We start from the raw sequence: 17,195 nt of genomic DNA, 5'->3' as shown, positions 1-17,195 counted from the left end.
ACCAACATTTTTTTTCTCCCACCACGCTTGTCTTCGTGACAGTTCCAATGTGTCTCTGAAAATGTTCTGGGATTGACATTTCCCTCCCCATGTTTCGCTGAGTTGAATAAAGCGCAGCATCACGTCTCTGGAGCCTACAACCTGATGATCTCATTACAGGTTTTCACTCCATCTGGTGTACTGAGGCAAATAATAGGGGCATCCGAGAGACAGTCTTGCAGTGTATGTTCATCTTGTTATTAATAAAAAGGATCTACAAAAGAACTCACAAGTAAATAATAACTTCTGTTTTATAGTTCTACTAAAGTAGTGTTCCATCACACGCTCACTCTTTGATCATTCTTCTAATTCCACCTCGCATGCATCATTCATAGCATCTCATTACCGAAGCCACGTGCATGCCAGCGTCCTCCTAGTCCTGATGTTTCACCATTCCCTCCCCTCTTATTTGCTGTTCTCACCAGTGAGCTCCAGGTATAAACCATGACAAGGAATGAGGCAATTATTTTAAGGTGTGAAGGAAAAGAGCAAAAAGGAAAGTTGTTTTTTCTTCCGTTTCTATTGGCTGCGGATAACACAATACACATTGTTTGGGGATGGGTGACTTGACGTCACAGCCTTCTTGCATGGTTAAACAGACTGCCTGAAACAGGCTTCACTCTATATCAGCTTAATTTGTTTCTTAAATCACTGACGTTTGTTAAAGTCTCACAGCAACCATTATGTGCTCATCACCCTGGCAAATGGCTGATGAATTTTCCAAGGCTTATGAATTTTCCAAAACACAATGTGCTTAAAACACATTATCCGTTTTAAGACCAGGTGTATGTCTAGTCTGTGCACACTCTCTGCCATAGTATGCATGTTTCATAGAATGTTTGCTCTCTGCTTCTCATGCTAGGCTGGTTTATTTTATGTAAGTAGGAGCTGGGACTGATTCAGGGAGCTTTCTGCCAAAATATGCTGAAAACATTGCTATAGTGCAAACCGCAAACAGGAGATGAATGAGCAAACTATCAATGTGCACTGTGTGAATGGGAGAAGCAGCGGGGTGGCGGGGTGGGAGCCAGGGTACTGCGCCTCAACTCTGAATAATTCTGCCTCAGTGTTAGTAGTCTGACGGTGGAAGAATGCACAAAGTGCTGACGGACAGATCGAAGGTTACATGGAGATGCCAACATACCATGGCAGCGTTGCAAATGCAGTAGCGGTCGGCAGTAGGAGTTTCTGCAGGGCGGTGACGTGGGCAGGGATAGGGGCAGGGTGGGGGGTAGTAATGTATGGATTACAACAAAATTCGTTTTATTTATATAAATGTTTACTTACCTGTTAAACGCCGTAATCCATACATTACAACCCCCCCTGCCCCTCCCCCTGCCCACATCACCGCCCTGCAGAAACTCCTACTGCCGACCGCTACTGTGCAAATGCCTTGTATACAACCACTCTTTAACCTGAGATAACCATACACTGTTTTGCAGGACATTCCTTTTTTGCGGAGTGAGTTTTAGTATTTCCCAAGAACACTATCAATCGATGTGTACATTTTACACAAAACAAGCAGGCCTAATTGTATGGGTGAGTGATCCAATGAGTGATTGAGCCTTAAGTGAGTGTAAGTGTAAGCGTACATGTGAGTGAGTGTAAGAGTGTGGATTTGTGAGTCAGAACATAACTAAAATAGGTACATGTATAATTAATGGGGCCACTGTGTACTCTGTCGACTACAGGTCACAATGATACGAAACCTATTTTTCTATAGATTTAGGAGTCAGAGAGTGAGTGGGTATGCAAGTCTAAGAGACAGTATTTACTGGGCCAGCATGCTCGACCAGTTATAGGTGTGCATTTCACCCAGTGCCCCTATTCACTTTTAAGTTGTGAGGGCCTGACTTAGATACATCTTGGCGGACGGGTTACTCCATCGAAATGGTGATGAATACCCCACCAGTCTACCCCGCCAGTCTAAATACAAATCCCATTATATCCAATGGGATTTATATTTCGGAGGACGGGATATCTGTTGCCATTGTGAGGCAGTAACCCATACGCCAAGATCTCAATCGGGCACTGAGTGACTGATTGAAGCAGTTAGTAAGGGGGTGGAATTTATGTAAAGCACTTGCCTTCCCTTCTATAATTTAAAGAGTTAATTTAATGTACCGAGCTATTTTTTCTGCTGCTAGAATTTCTAAAAGAAAAAATATATAAAAGGTGCCTGGAATTTGGCAGGGTCTGTTGTTTACAAAGACCATTAATATTATAAAGTCAAGCATAAGCGGGTCCACGGAAACGATAATATGAACTTTAATTCTTAATACATAATTTCAGTGACAGATACTGCTCTGAGGTCGGTTTGCTGTCGCCGCACAGCACAAGTCTAACTAAAACTAAAACAAGCTGCAAACTGCTGTCGACGTCGAGCGCGTGAAGTGTTTCCTCAGCATCGCCACCCTGTCTGGAGAGAGCCTCGTGATTAAAACAACGGGGGATGCTGAACACCTGCTCCACAGACCTCAGGGAATAGTGAAAAGGAAACGCGGCACTGCCGCGAGAGCCGTGGGGGGAACCGTCTCTCCGCCTAGCAAACACACGGGAGAATAAACGGAAACCTGGAAGTGCTCCTCAGCCTAAAAATAAAAAGGAATTCCATATCTGAAATGACACGCGGCGATTTAAATAAATGCAAAACAAGAAAGATAGCACGGAGGCTGTTCCTCTGCGACTCCACTAAAAGCTTTAACGAATGCAGGGCATCTCGTCTGCCTTTTTGTTGTATAGGAGATGTCATTAAATATATTTTATACAGAAAATGCGGGATGTTTCTGCTGTGGAGAGATACAAGTGTGCGGTAACTAGCACACCGCCCTTAGTCTGCTTTAACGAGCTAAATGCCTCAAACTTTTTTTGAACAAAAATAAACTGGGGCACGGTCTGGAAAAACGACCTTCTACTTGAACTCTGAGAGTATCAATAACCTAAAATAATGAATTAAGCCTAAGGAGATAGCAATGAAAATAAAGGGTGGAAAGCTGTAATGGGATAGCCAATGTAACATCAGGGCCGGCTTTAGCGCTGATGGCGCCCGTGGCACATGTTTGTTGGCGCTCCCTAAATGACCTCTTCCGCCACGGATTCTCTCCTTACCACCCTTTAACAGTGCCCCTCAAGTCTCCATACCCACTCTCTCTCTCAGATGCATTTAGTTCATTTTATAGCACCACTCATACCAGTGTAGAGTGTTAAAGCACTTTATATCACACAAATAGTATACGGAGTCATTCAATCATATGTGTGCAAATCACTGTATAATAACAATATATAGGACAGAGTACTGCAAGGTGTAGAGTCACAGGTCATCCATACTGGTAGGCAGTATCGTTTACGAGTGATTGGTCTGGAGATGCACAAACGTAGAATTTATAATGTAACACCATAGTTGGGGGTTCTCTTTAATAATAAGAATTGATTTCTACCCAAATGAACCAATTTTGAAACATTAGGATAATGTAAGACTGGATAAAAAATCATAACGCTCTAACCTATGCCTTGCAGTTTTCATGCAGCTCTTTGAGAACAGTTAATTTTTTACTGTCCTACATTAGGATTTTAACTTATAAACTGCAACTCATAGTAGGACCTCTCTGACTAAAGCAGTAACTTACAGGTCTATTTTTATTATATGCACTTTGTGATCTACATGGTAAACGTTCTTTGCAACAGATATATTAACCCTCTGTGCTACCTTAGGGTGAGTCAAAACTTCCTCTTGACAAAACTCAGATTTGTCTCTCTCCAGAAAGAACATTAATCATCAGTTATCTTCACATTTTTATTGTTGCCTGAAAATTGCTGGAGGCAAGGAACGTAGCAGCGGGTGCTTTTAAAACCATAATATATGGCGCCCCACCCAGAGTCAGCATCCTGTGCGGTGGCACCATTCGCACCGCCCTACAGCTGGCCCTGTGAAGGAACAACCCAGGTGCTGTAGTGATAGCCCAGACCCAGTGCTAAATTTGAAAAAGGTAAGTGCCAGATCCCTTGTCAGGAGGCCACTGCTGTTTGCACCAGCAATTGTCCATATCTATGCTGCCAATGGCAGTACTAACACAACTACTAACTATCACATACTACTTATGTGACAATTTGAACTATTCCAGGTAACACAAAACTTTAAGAATGAGATGGATGGCTGCTATTAATATTTTATGCATGTTGAATTAATAAACTCACTGTTATGTCAACTAAAAAATAGACAAAACAGCTCCACCATGTGGTAGACTGTTATAAGTGCCTCTGTGAGAATTAAGTGCCGGTGCCGAGCACATGGAAAGACCAGCTCAATTTAAGCGCTGCTCAGACCTGGAGGGAGATAGCGAGACCTCATGCTAGTCGGAAAGGCTGGCTATGCATGAAGTGCATGGAAAAAGTATCCAAATTGACAGATTATCTACATCCAGGCAAACCAGACTACACTGTTCATCCATTTCAGTTAAATGTCGACAATAACCATTAGCCTCTGGACATGGTGGAAATCTGGGCTTCCTATGTGTCAGATGACTGTGGACAGGAGCACACAACATGTCTCCAAGAAACGAAACAGCAAAGGAATAACGAGGGAGAGTAGTTGCAAGCTAGGAGAAATATACACCTGATTATACCCCTAAACCTATCCCCAAACCTCATGAGAGTCACTGGAAAAAACAAGTCAATTCTGACAACCCAACTGTGACCTGAAAGCAATATCCTCTGGTCAGTCTCTCTCCAGCTCCCTCATTATATGTCTATTGTCTATACACAACCGTGGGCAGTCTACACAGCATGCATCTCCTGTTGATTGTGAGACATGCCTGTTTTTTGCTGCAGCCTCAGTCCCTACCGCACTGCTGTAATGGGCCAGTCAACACACATAAAGCACATTCAGACACATGTAATTCAGATAAAAGTGCAGGCACAGTATATAGTGCATGCCAAAAGACACACACTCTCAAATACATAATATAAACACAAGCACACATACATCATTTCTTTACTGATGTAATTTATAAAGCTCTGCCCAAAGATAGTGGCTGTTGTACAGTTGGATGGAGAAATAATAAAATATAGAAGAGAAAGACATGTAAAATACAAATAGAGGTAAAACACTCAAATCCACAGATCACTGTCAGGTTACACCAATCAGTCAATCTTCCTCCACCACACATGTAAACGTTTTTTTGTGTTATTTTTAAGTAATGCATCCCCACTTCACTGTATTGGGTGATTCGGGGCTATTCACTTCACTTCCCTCGATCTTAGTTACCATGGGCCAGATGTATCAAAAAAGCACCTTGCAATTCTCAGATAACAATTTTTACAGAATCCCTATTTGATAATCACAAAATGCTATGTATGTAGGAAGTACCAAAGATTTTGAGTTTCCTTAATTGTACCTAATAGTTATTCTGTAAGTAGCGGATCGCTTTTAGGTAATATTACTCCATTCGTTACTATGGGCCGAAAGTCCCCTAGGTGCAAATGTTTTTGCATTAACTAATTTGCCGTTACCTAATGGCCATCACAAATTCGCTAAGGCAAAGCCAAGGGTGCCCACGGGCCTAAGGCCTCCCTGAAACAACACAGAAAAAGAAAGCGTGCACATGCAAAGCACACACATGCCCTAGAGGTATGTGTGCACTACATGGCACTTTGAACAATGCAGTTTTGTGCATTTTTCAAAATTTGCACAAGGTAACCATCAACTTCAAGTTGATGGTAATTAGCATTTCCTAAATGCACAGTTTGCATTTAGGAAAAGCTTCTTCCATGTGCATTAGGGATTTGCAAATTGTGATGACCTAAATTGCAAATACAAAGCCTTTCATACATAAGGAAAGGCAATTCTGCATCTCCAAACGGTCGAATTTAGCGATTCACATTTTTGGCAAATGCACAATAATTTCATACATCTGGCCCCATATCATATAAAGTATGGGCTCTTAAAAATGGAATATCACAAGTATGAGGCACTATTTATTTATTGACATGTATTACCCCCTTGCATGCGTCCGACGTCACAGTGGGCGTGTGCGGAGGTCGGCCGGGGGCCTTTCGAAACCCGCCAACTCAATATTTCCCCAGCACCGCGGCGGAATTTGCGCCGCAGTCAAAGGGTTAAAGTTACCTTTGCTGCAGACGTGAGAGGTGTCTGACTCCAGTAGCAGGTTCAAAAAGTGCACTAGGTGCCTATGCCCATGGGAAAGCAAGTCAAAATGGGAATGATTTGGCAGAGCAATCCTTCAGGGCAATATGGAGATATGATGGCAGAACAGCGCTTGTTCTTTGTGCAGGGAAAGGTGGATCTGCTGCCGTTCTGTACTGAGGTGCATCCACACAGCAGGGAGCAGTCTTAGGCAGAACAAGCTGGATTTGTTATGGGTCAGCACTAGCAATGAGCAGTGTCGACAATGCAGTGGCAGTACTGGACACCGGCCTATGGAAGACTATTTTGGGCTTTGGCGCTCATTCTATTATGTATTGTATCTACAATAGCCACTGGATGCAAAACAACCTACTTATTCTCCTTAGGTGGCTGTGCTGGAGGCGTCTCCATTCCTATAAGCATCCTCTTTTACTTCTTTATGTTTATAAAAAACAAAAAATTGACTTTATCTCAAATATAAAAAAAGTTAACAAATCTCCTCAGTAGAATTGCAGAGCAAGACAGGAAAGATTTAAACAGGTTATTATGAAAAAGCCAAGGCATGGGAATTAATCGTGTGCATTACAAAGAGGCAGCACAGAAAACTCGCTGTCTCACTGAGAAATAAAAAAATGTGAAGTTGTCTTTACCATGTATGTTTTTTATAACTAGCCATACTGCCTTTGATTTCTGGCCTTTGATTAACTTATGTAGATGAAACAAAAGGAAAAGCAGGTTAATGGAAAAAGGTTTACCAGCTCGCACAAAAAAAAACCGGAATGTTGACATATGAAGCAATTGTGATAGATTTTTCAACCGAACAGTGTACACGCTGCAAATCTCTCTCTGCACAGCATCACGAATGAAGGTGGGCAGCCACGCAGGGATGCACCCTAGAGTGAACAGTGACAGAGACACAGGTGCAATTTCTGGCTGATCATGATGGAGTGGAGGTCGGATAAAAGGTGGGCTGTCCCAGTCAAAGATTTTACCTTCTGACTTAGCGCCTGTTTTATTTTTCAGCAGACTGGATACTCTGTCACAAACATGACGGATATCCCGTCCGCTGTATTCCAAGTGCAATTATATTCTACGGCACTTATAATGTGGCAGACAGGATATACGTCATGTTTGTGATGGAGTATTCTGTCCACCGAAATGTAAATCAGGCCCTTAGTCCCTTAGTCCCTAACTCCTCAGGGCAGGTTACCAGGCCCTAGAACTCTTTCTAGCCAGATCACATGCAAAGTCTTGTCCTCTTGAGTCAGCTGAACCCTCCTGGATTTCGGAGTCTGTCTGTTTTTTGTGTCCCTGAAGCAAGGGAACAGAAGGCCAACCACTTGACCCTTGGGGAGCGGCTGCAACCCCTAGGTGCCAGAAGGATTCAGGGGTCTTTGGGTTTTTGTGTGAGTCTTCTTCTGAAACAGACAGGAGTCAGAAGTCTTCTTCTAACAGGGCCTTCTTCTTCAGACTAAGTCTTTCTATGTGCAGGAAAGTTCAGAGGAGGTGGTGGTAGAGGTGCAAGATTTATCTTACGCACAGCCACTGAGTGGAGGAATTCTACCACCCAAACCTCACCATTTTCTCACAGTCTCCCTAACTGTATAAGAAGGTCCTAGGAATGGACAAAACAAGCCCTCCTTTGCATATCAAAGTCAAAAGAGGTAGTGCTTAGGAACCCTTTTGTTCTGCCAACTGTTCCTGTCTACAACCAGATGGCTAATCCTTACTAAGTAGTCGGCATTTAACACCCATTGGGCTTACTTGGGCCCAGAGCCAAGCCATTGTCCCCTGAATCTGAGCTCTCCCTGCCAAGGATATGTATTCCAGCTCAGGAGGTTTGAAGAGCGGCAAAACCGGTTTTAACCCAATTCTAGTCAGGCAGCCTACAGTCAAATTTAGCAAAGTTACCTTTCTGCTGCAGTTATCAAAAATCAACATTAATCTGAGTTTAAAAACGAAGTGGAAAATAACGTTGAATGCTTTTCTAAGTCAAGGAGAATAATGAAGATTTTAACCCACCTAGCACTGAAAGGTCTAGTCTAGCCTACATAATGACATTTATTTGGGCTTTTTTTGCACTGTGAGGGCAAACTAACCTTAACATGGATTGTGCTCCATTGTTATATATTAGCATCCTGCCCGTGGACCTACAAGACATACCTTAGGGGTGACTTAGAAATATATAAAAATAGACTTTTCCTACATTGCGAAGGTATTTTCCCTGCTGTGTGTCAGAGCAATGCGTTAAACTGCAGCCTATCTAGAGCACAGCGGTGCTCCTGGCAGAAACAAATTGTTGTCATATGTTGGACTTGGCCCTTTTTGCAGGGTCATCCCTGAACTTTTTGCCTTCCTTCTGTATTTGTCTGACCTATTTTTGTTGGTTTTAGGACTCTGGGCACTTTACCACTGCTGATCAGTGCTAAAGTGCATGTGCTCTCCCTATGGTAAATTGATGTATGGATTAGTGACTCCATGATTGGCTGGTTTGGTTTACTTGTCAGACCCTAGTACGGTGCACGGTGTGTGCCCGGGCTTGTAACTGAAATGCTGCTGGTGGGCGTACAGCACTAGTTGTGCCACCCACAGAAGCAGCCTGTAAAAGTGTGTCTCAGGTCTGCCATTGCAGAGCCTGTGTGCAGTCTGGTACTGCCATGTTGACTGGGCAAGTGCACCCACTTGCCAGTCCCTAAACCTTCCCTTTTCTTCATATCAGACACCCCTATGGTCGGCCCAAGGGCAGGTTGCATTGTAAGTATAAGGTAGGATAAGCCCTGGTGTGTGTGGCATGTCCTAATAGTGAATTACAGCCATTTTTGTTTTCCACTATTGCAAGGCTACCTGTTCCCTATAGGCCAGAATCGGCAGTTTGATTATTACATCTTATAATCCTAACTGACTCAGGGAAACAGGTTGGAATTCGAGTTTAGTATGCCTGAACTCAGAATGATAAAATACATCTTTTAGTGTAGTTGGTTTTAACATTCTGTATTTGAAAATGCCCCTTTTAGAAAGTAGGTATTTTCTTGTCTAACTATCCAAGCCTGCATCTGCTAGGTTGTTTATTCCTTGTTTGGAGTTTGAGTGACAGGGGCTGGGGGGTCCAGGAGACAGGGTGAGTCAGCACAGTGCTGAATAGAGAGATCTGCATCTAGATGGGTGGGATGAGTTACACCTGGGACCTGAATAGGGCTGTGCCTTTCCTCCACAATGCCCGCTCCACCTCCTGTGGTGTGTCTGATGTCTCTGCCCTGCACTGTGAAAGGAAAGAAGGAGTCATGTAAACAGACTGCTCCAGGACTGACCAGAATGGGTTCGGGCTAGGCAACTGCCTCTCTGCCTTCAGAGAACATAGAGAAACTGTGTATAAAAGAGTGGACCCAGACTCCAGAGAATTAGATCACTTTTGGAAAAACAAGAAGAAACCTTTGCTGAGGAGAGGAACTAGAGAGAATGAGGAGAGACTATCCCTAAGCTGAAGTGCTGCTTGGGGGATTGGCCTGCAGTGGTTGCTTGACTGCCAAAGAAAGGAGAGAGGACCTTTATGTGTATTTTCTGCAACTTGTGAAGGATCTCCAAGGACTTGGGAAAGAGCTTGCCTCCTGCTGAAGTCTCAGGGACAACAGACTTCAACCACCAGCTCCCCAAGAGTTCTTTAGAAGTGCCTGCAGTTGTGCTGGACTTTCTGAGGAAATGCGTGTCGCAAGGAGCTGGAAGCACGACGCGTAAGGAAGAAGCGTGTCACCGCCGCTGCCGTCGAATCACTGAACAAGGGTGTCGCCGCTGTAGCTGTCGTATCATATCGCATTGCAGAAGCGCCTCGCATCACCGGAGAAGAGTGTCGCCGCCACAGCCACTGCTGTCACATCAGTGAACACGGATGTCGCCACTTTAGCTGTCGCATCGCATCACAGACGCATCTCGCATCGCCTGAGAAGAGTGCCGCAGCCGCAGCCACTGTCGTCGCATCACTGAACAAGGGTGTCGCCACTGCAGTTGTCGCATCGCCTCGCTGGAGCATCCCGCATCACCGGAGAAGCGTATCGCAGGGCCTGTCGCAGCTCAGAAGAAGTGTTGAGTCGCTGCACGGCCGTCCGGCATGCACGCATCATGTCGCATCAAGGAGAAGACGCCATCTTTGTTTTCATCGCACCGGATCTTCATCGCATCACGGCACTGCGAGGCGCATCGCCAAGGAAGCGCAGTAAGAAACCGACACATCACCGTTCCTGCATGTAAGGAACTGACGGATCACCTTCCCTGCAACACTTTTGTTGTATAGCATTACGCATCCAAAGGTACATTGAGCTCAAAGTGTCGCATTTACCATCTTAAGAAAACTAAGCTATATCTACCGTTTTTAAAATACAGTATTGTGGATTTTTGTTGTTTGTGGTCTTGTGTTAAGTCTATATAGAAATACTTATTTTTACACTACAACTTGTGTGGTGTCCATCTGTAGTGTTGTCACTGGGTTACTGTATGTGTTCACAAATGCTTTACACACTGCCTCTGAGATAAGCCTGTCTACTCGTGCCAAGCTACCAAAGGGGTGAGCAGGGGTTATTTTAGGAGTGTACACCCTTACCCTGACTAGACGCAAGGGTCCCTATTTGGTCAAAGGTACCTAACGCTGCCAACTAGAGACCCCCAAATCTAACATCATACATGTGTGTTGTGTAAATATAGACTGGATCCCACATATAAAATGCAACACTTCATACCATAGGTGCACTTAAGGCACCATTTACAAGTTATGTAAAGGGAAGTTAAATATGCCAAATAAGGAGTTCTAAACATACAGAACATCTTTTAAAGGGAAAGCAAAGACACTTTACTACTATTTAGCAGTTATAAAGAAAGCAAATCTTTATTAAACAAAGGGGGGTACCACAACACAAATAGGATAATTCCTCACAACTTTCCAATTACATATCCAAGTGTTTCGGGATATGGCAGCTCCCTTCTTCAGGAGTCTATAATTTCTAGAAATAATACGGAGTATCACTTTATCAAGAATCAAATCTAGCATATTACATCTCCCTAACAATATGAATTTTAAGGAATTTATCAACATATACCATGAGCACTGATTACTCAAACCCCACATCTGTCTGCATCAGTGTATGCTGCCCATTAAGTTAATTTAAGAGCATGACTGTGTGCACAGACGTGCATAGAAATGTAAGATTCTCTATCAATTGATGCAAAGAGAGTTTAAAGTACTTACTATGGCTTTCTGTCTTTGCCTCTCCCTTTGCTTGGCCCGTTCTGATTCACGTTGTTCATACTCTTTGCGGTACTCTTCCCTCTTTAGCCTTTCGTGCTGATATTCCTCATAGCTGTCATATCTATAAAAAACAATAAATGGCCTTATTAAATGTCTGGTAATATTGATGTTGCTTACATTTCACCTGAAACAAACAGCAAGGTATGGAAGAGATGTCGGAATTAATGTCAGTACCTGGCAGATGTTTCAGACCACATACAATAGGAACACTCAATCCCAAAATGCCAGACACGGTCCCCTCCAGACAGGAACACAAGCAACCCCAGACCAGTCAGTCCGCGGCAGAAAGCAATTCAATCATTCCTTTCATCATCTCGTTCTTTGTTGTAGTAGATGCCCTAGTGAGATGAGTTTGCCCAGACGTGGATTCCATTGCTCACTGTGCAACAGGACTCAAGCTATATCTCACTGACAAGACCTAAGTAAATAAAAACCTATCTGGTATAGCTTGTGTTTCCATCTGGACAGGACTGCTCCTAGCAGTTCAGGTTCGATAGTACCTACTGGAGGATGACCAAGACTAAATCTCGTAAAGTAGGTTCAGGTCTAGAATGCATAGTTAGAAAAACACAATCTCTCGAATGTGACACTGAGCAATTGCCAATGGCTGGGATTAATGTAAGCATTCCTCCATCACCTTGTTCTTTGTTGCATAAACATTTCATCAATTTCTGACCTCATGCCATCTAAGAGTTGCGCACAGAATCTGGTAACCTGGCACTCTAAATTTCCAAGCTCTAACACGTCCAGACACTTTCAAACACAAGGAGAGGATGGATGGAGTGCTGAAACTTTTCAGACACTCACCCCCCGTCACAGATCTGGGTTGAATCCATCATTGTTCTTTAGCTCACTTTACCACCCCAGTTCAGACACAGCCATATGCAAATCAGTCTTGACCCTGTGCCTCATGGGAACAGTCCAGGTCGAACTGCCAAGCCATGTCTTTCCTGGACTGGAAACAAGCATCCTGGGACCGGTTTTGGGCTAACAGCCCTCATCAGCCAGGCTAGCTTGAATCCAGTAGCAAAGAAAGCAAGGGACCCACTGGCCATACCCTGCCAACTTAGGGCGAACAAAGACAATTTACTATTTGATATTCAAGCAGATCAAGCAGGAGGGCATTTACCCCAAACTCAGAATCATGTGACTATGGAACTTTTCAGTTGCATTCTTAAGAAAACAGTTAAACCAACTACTCTTCTGAGAGCAGACCTTTTCTTTTTTTTCCTCCTAATAAATGCTAATGGACTGAGAACCTAAGAAATGGCATACACAGTGTCCTGTTCTATTTACATCAACTATTCCACTGGAGATTTCACACCAGCACCCTTACCCAATTGTATGCACCAATCCTTTTTATTGGAAAAGAAAAGTGCATTGAAGAGGCCGCTAGGCAACATGATTTACGGTACACAAAAGACATAATGTCAATAAATACATAAATGGTGCCATATGTGTCTAACGGCATTGTGAGATCTAAGAGCAAATATTTGGCTGTGAGTCAATTTGTAAACATTTGAGATAAGTATTGTATGTACAGTAGGTTGAGTCAAATGAGAAGGTTGACTTTGGCTCAATGTAGTCTGTGTCGAAGTGGTATAAGAAAATACTCAGAAAGGACCTATATAGAATTAAATATGATTGGGCAGCACAACCTCTATTGGTTTCTGTAAATTAAAAGAAAGCTTTTTGCAGGGAATGTTGGAAAGAAAAGAATAAAGGTGCCAAAGAATAGGAATAGCAAATCACAATTCATTGCAGTGCCAAGCTTAGAACATAAGAAAGGTCCAAGTTAACACATCAATGTCTAAATGGTATGGTAAATATTGTAATTGGAGGCTTGGAAAGTTAGGAGTGCTACTTCTTGATATTGGTGCCAATAACCGACCAGTTAAAGAGGGATAAAGAAACAAATAAAAAAAGTTATAACAATAATATTGGCAAATCAACATTGATTCACCAGCAAACCTCGAAGTGGTATTCCTACACACAGGACACATTATAAACATACATGCCTGCTAATTTTGCAAATATTTAATAATAAAAATTAATTTGTGTGGATTTAAACCCAACTGCCATATGAAGATGATTAGCGTCTTTCCAATATCTGAATTGTGCGTGAAATAAGATGTAAAACATACGTATAAAGCACTCATGTACATTATTCTGGATGCCTCAGGAGGCTAATTTGTGACAAACAGCATGGCAGGAAAAATTAACTTCCAAAGCACTTTTAAGTGGGAGAGACTGGTTGCATTGTGCAGGGTGTTGGAAAGACTTTTGCAGAATACAATTAATGCTTAGGATGGTCACAACTAAGGGTCAGAATCACACAGATGTTTCTGTGAGTAGGTGTGGTTTACTCCATTCAAGAGCTCCGATGGTTACATCATCAAAGCGGCTGGGCCACCTTCTTCGACTGTGCCTGCCACATTTCCCAAGAGCAGACCCAACCAAGGCTCTTCTAGTAGGAAATCAGGTCTATCCCTCCTCGAGGACTTGTGAGTCCTTGGCGACTCACAAGGTTGGCAGTTACGAAATCTGTAGATTTTAGGCAAATTTCCTGTTATTTCGAAATCAGAGGATGAGTCAATGAGAAGTATTTTACAGAGGGGTGGGAGTCATTGCAAATAGGTAATGCTCAGTGAGAAAAATTAAGAAGTGGATTACCGAGGTCTTCGACTATAAGGAGATCTGGATCGTGACCTTGAATAGATGGTAGGGCTTCTGCGTACTCCTCTGCGCCTGCAGTGACTTGACTCATTGTAGTAACATGATCTGTAAAAGTATAAAATAAAACATTAGTTTATACCTTGAACTCTATCATTTGAGATGGTAATGAAAGCTGTTTTAAAGATCTGTAACGTCCAACAAAAATGTGTTAAATGGACAAACGTGGTGAGTGTTGTTTGGGCAGGTGTTTTATAATAGGTAGTGGTTTCTAGGCTTTGGGTAAACATGGAAATCCCAGGCAGCCAACAGCTGTACTCTTTAAAATTACACAGAACAGTATGCAGATTGAGCAAAGCTTTCTTGTAAACACAGTGCTAGTTAAAAAATAAAGCATGTGTCAGTTAATTTTTACAACACTTTAGCAGGCATCCAACACGGCTGGAAAACATGTTGTACAGTGAAGAATGTATACTCCTTCCTCTTTTCTGTTCCATCCCCCTTTTTACAACGGGGGAATGGCAGGAGGTTTTTTTGCAAAACCTCAGATGGCTTGGCCACTGGAAGCCCTAGATCTGGTGGTCTGTCTACCGATGGACTACCTGTCACAGTGACCAGACTTCGACATACAGGGAGAAAAAGTCTTGCATGTCTGTGACATTTCTTCTGTGTTATTCAAAAACAAACTACCGTTTTGAGAGACTGTTTTATGGGAAACAAAACCCTTTTCAGAGAAGAGTAAAAAAAAACTTGACACCACACACTTGGCAAATTGCTCTGACTTTAAAGTTATCCCTGCACATGCACTTGATTTGTTGGCAGTAATACCACTGTCAAGAAGAGAGACATCTCATTCACACAGTAGATGGTACTCTGCCAGAAAAGTCTCTAACCTCAGCTGAAGGTAGGCTGGCGGGTCCCACACCCAACTTTAAATGACCTACTTCAATGACATTTAACCTGTGGTCAAGGGACCACTGGGGGTCCGCATAGCCTACTCAGTACGTCCACGACTACTTAGAAAATCAAATGCTATAAATAGAATAATAAATTGTATATAAATAAACAAGCAAAATGTACAATTGAACATTTTAGAAGGTTATGAAAATGTGAAGGAATTTGAAATGTGAGGCTAAAAATGTAGTATCCTCAGATTGATTCGTGGGAGCAGTACAAAGTGCATCAAACACAATATTGTATTGATGATGATTGGCCTCAATTAAATTTGGAAACTCCCTGTTAAAATGTAGATTTTTTTATATTTGTTTTTTAATCAAAACATAATGAATCAATTGTGTACATGTTTGATGAATGCTAGTTTGTGTAGTTTCTGTACATTGTTCTTCGGTTCAAATCATCAGAAATGCTTAGATTCAGGTCCTCGGCTTCCAGTAATGACTCAGTGGGGTCCCCAGATTCCAGTTATGTTTCAGTGGGGGTCACTGGATTCCAGGAATGCTTAAGTGGGGGTCCACAGAAGTCAAAAGGTTAAGAACCACTTTTTAGAAGAAACCACAAACCAGGCTAAGCTCAGCAGACAGAGCTAAATTAACATTACCTCAATCTAGATTTTCTGCTTTATTGAACCCCCCCATAATTATTAGCAATCATATTGGTTTTCTTTATCTGAACATGTGACTCTCATTAAAAAAAGTTCTCTCAAAAGTATACCTGTTTAAGCAGACCAATTTATGCTGCAATGCTTTACCTTTAGCATAATACATATATAAACTGGGATAAAAGAGCACTTCTATACCAGCGAGTAGACTAGTTGTTGAGTCACCTGTTAATGCCCCTTACTAATTTATAGAATGAATTTGTCATGGGTCATTAGTAATGGGTCATTAGTAATACTTCACACATTTGTACCAGGCAGCTTTACTGTAAATGTTCTAGATTTTTATAAGCAGACTGCAAAACAATGGTAAGGAATATTGAATTTATATTTCTCAACCGTGGTTAGTAATTGCAATGAATGAATAACATTTCTTAGGCTTACACTACCTTAAATAGGGTATTTTGGTGTTGGTCTCATTTAGAACTTCAGAAACGTTTTAAAGACCGAATTGAAGCTGATGAACAAAATAACATTTTTAGTTGTGCTGGAAGGGAGTTACAGAAAAAGGGTTGCAGCTAAAAAAGCTCTACCACCCCTTGTTTTTTACCAGCAATGGCAAAAGGGCTTGGTCTTGACTATAAAGGGCATGGACGGAGAATAAGATGAGACCATCTAGTTTAGGCATTCAGGCACTAATGGAGAGTAGCATATGTACATCCAGCTTTTATGTTTAGTATACTACAAAGCATATGATGTAGAGTCTGACTTTACAAATGTAATAATATACGTGTAGCTGTGCTGAGTGTAATATTCTATTTGCTACCATTGAGTCTGGGGAAAGCCTAACTTGCACAAGAGGTCAGGCCTCCAGTGAGTCATGCTTTCCTTCCCCTTTTGCAAAAATGAATAAAAGCATAATACATACATAAAATAGGATAAAAGAGTGCATCTAAACCTACAAGGACACTAGTTGGGGAGACACCTTTTAATGACCTTTCTTAATTTATACATTGAATTTGTCACAGGTCCTTAGTAATACTTAAAAAAGTTGCTTCAGGAAGCCCTACTGTTAATTTTCTATAATTTTACAAACAGACTGTAAGACGAAATTAATGTAGATATAAGGCCCAGTCAAATTAAATATATATTTCTGTTGTGATTAGTAATTGAAATTATTGAATGATAGAATGAATGGATGGATGGATGAATTAATGAATTAACGAATGATAGCATTTCCTAAGTTCCCACTACCTTGAATAATGTATTTTTTCAGTAGTCTCACTTGAGGTTTCGGAAACATTGTTAAGGCTGAATTGAAGCTGATGAGCTAAGATAACATTTTAGGTTGTGCTGAATGGGAGTTCCAAAAAACGATGATTGCCACCTGTAGAACTTCTTGAACCCCCAAGTTTTAAGTTTACACTCGCAGATGGATAAAAGGGATTGGTCTTGCCTATGTAGGGCACAGGAGAAGAATAAGATAAGACCTT

At 42.0% G+C, this 17,195-nt stretch overlaps 1 protein-coding gene across 1 annotated transcript in view; it reads right to left on the bottom strand.

The window, feature by feature from the left end:
• PPARGC1A (PPARG coactivator 1 alpha) overlaps positions 1 to 17,195 on the bottom strand; it is a 252,579-nt gene that overhangs the window by 21,337 nt on the left and 214,047 nt on the right. The window contains exons 9-10 of the mRNA XM_078678397.1: positions 14,148 to 14,255; positions 11,415 to 11,535 (exon numbers count right to left, since the gene is read on the bottom strand). Coding sequence (XP_078534523.1) covers positions 11,415 to 11,535; positions 14,148 to 14,255 — 229 coding nt within the window. The remainder of the gene's footprint in view (positions 1 to 11,414; positions 11,536 to 14,147; positions 14,256 to 17,195) is intronic.

The sequence above is a fragment of the Lissotriton helveticus genome, chromosome 2_2 (assembly GCF_964261635.1).
Source record: "Lissotriton helveticus chromosome 2_2, aLisHel1.1, whole genome shotgun sequence".
In the NCBI taxonomy this organism is placed as follows: Eukaryota; Metazoa; Chordata; class Amphibia; order Caudata; family Salamandridae; genus Lissotriton; species Lissotriton helveticus.
This window is presented reverse-complemented; position numbering and strand designations above follow the sequence as displayed.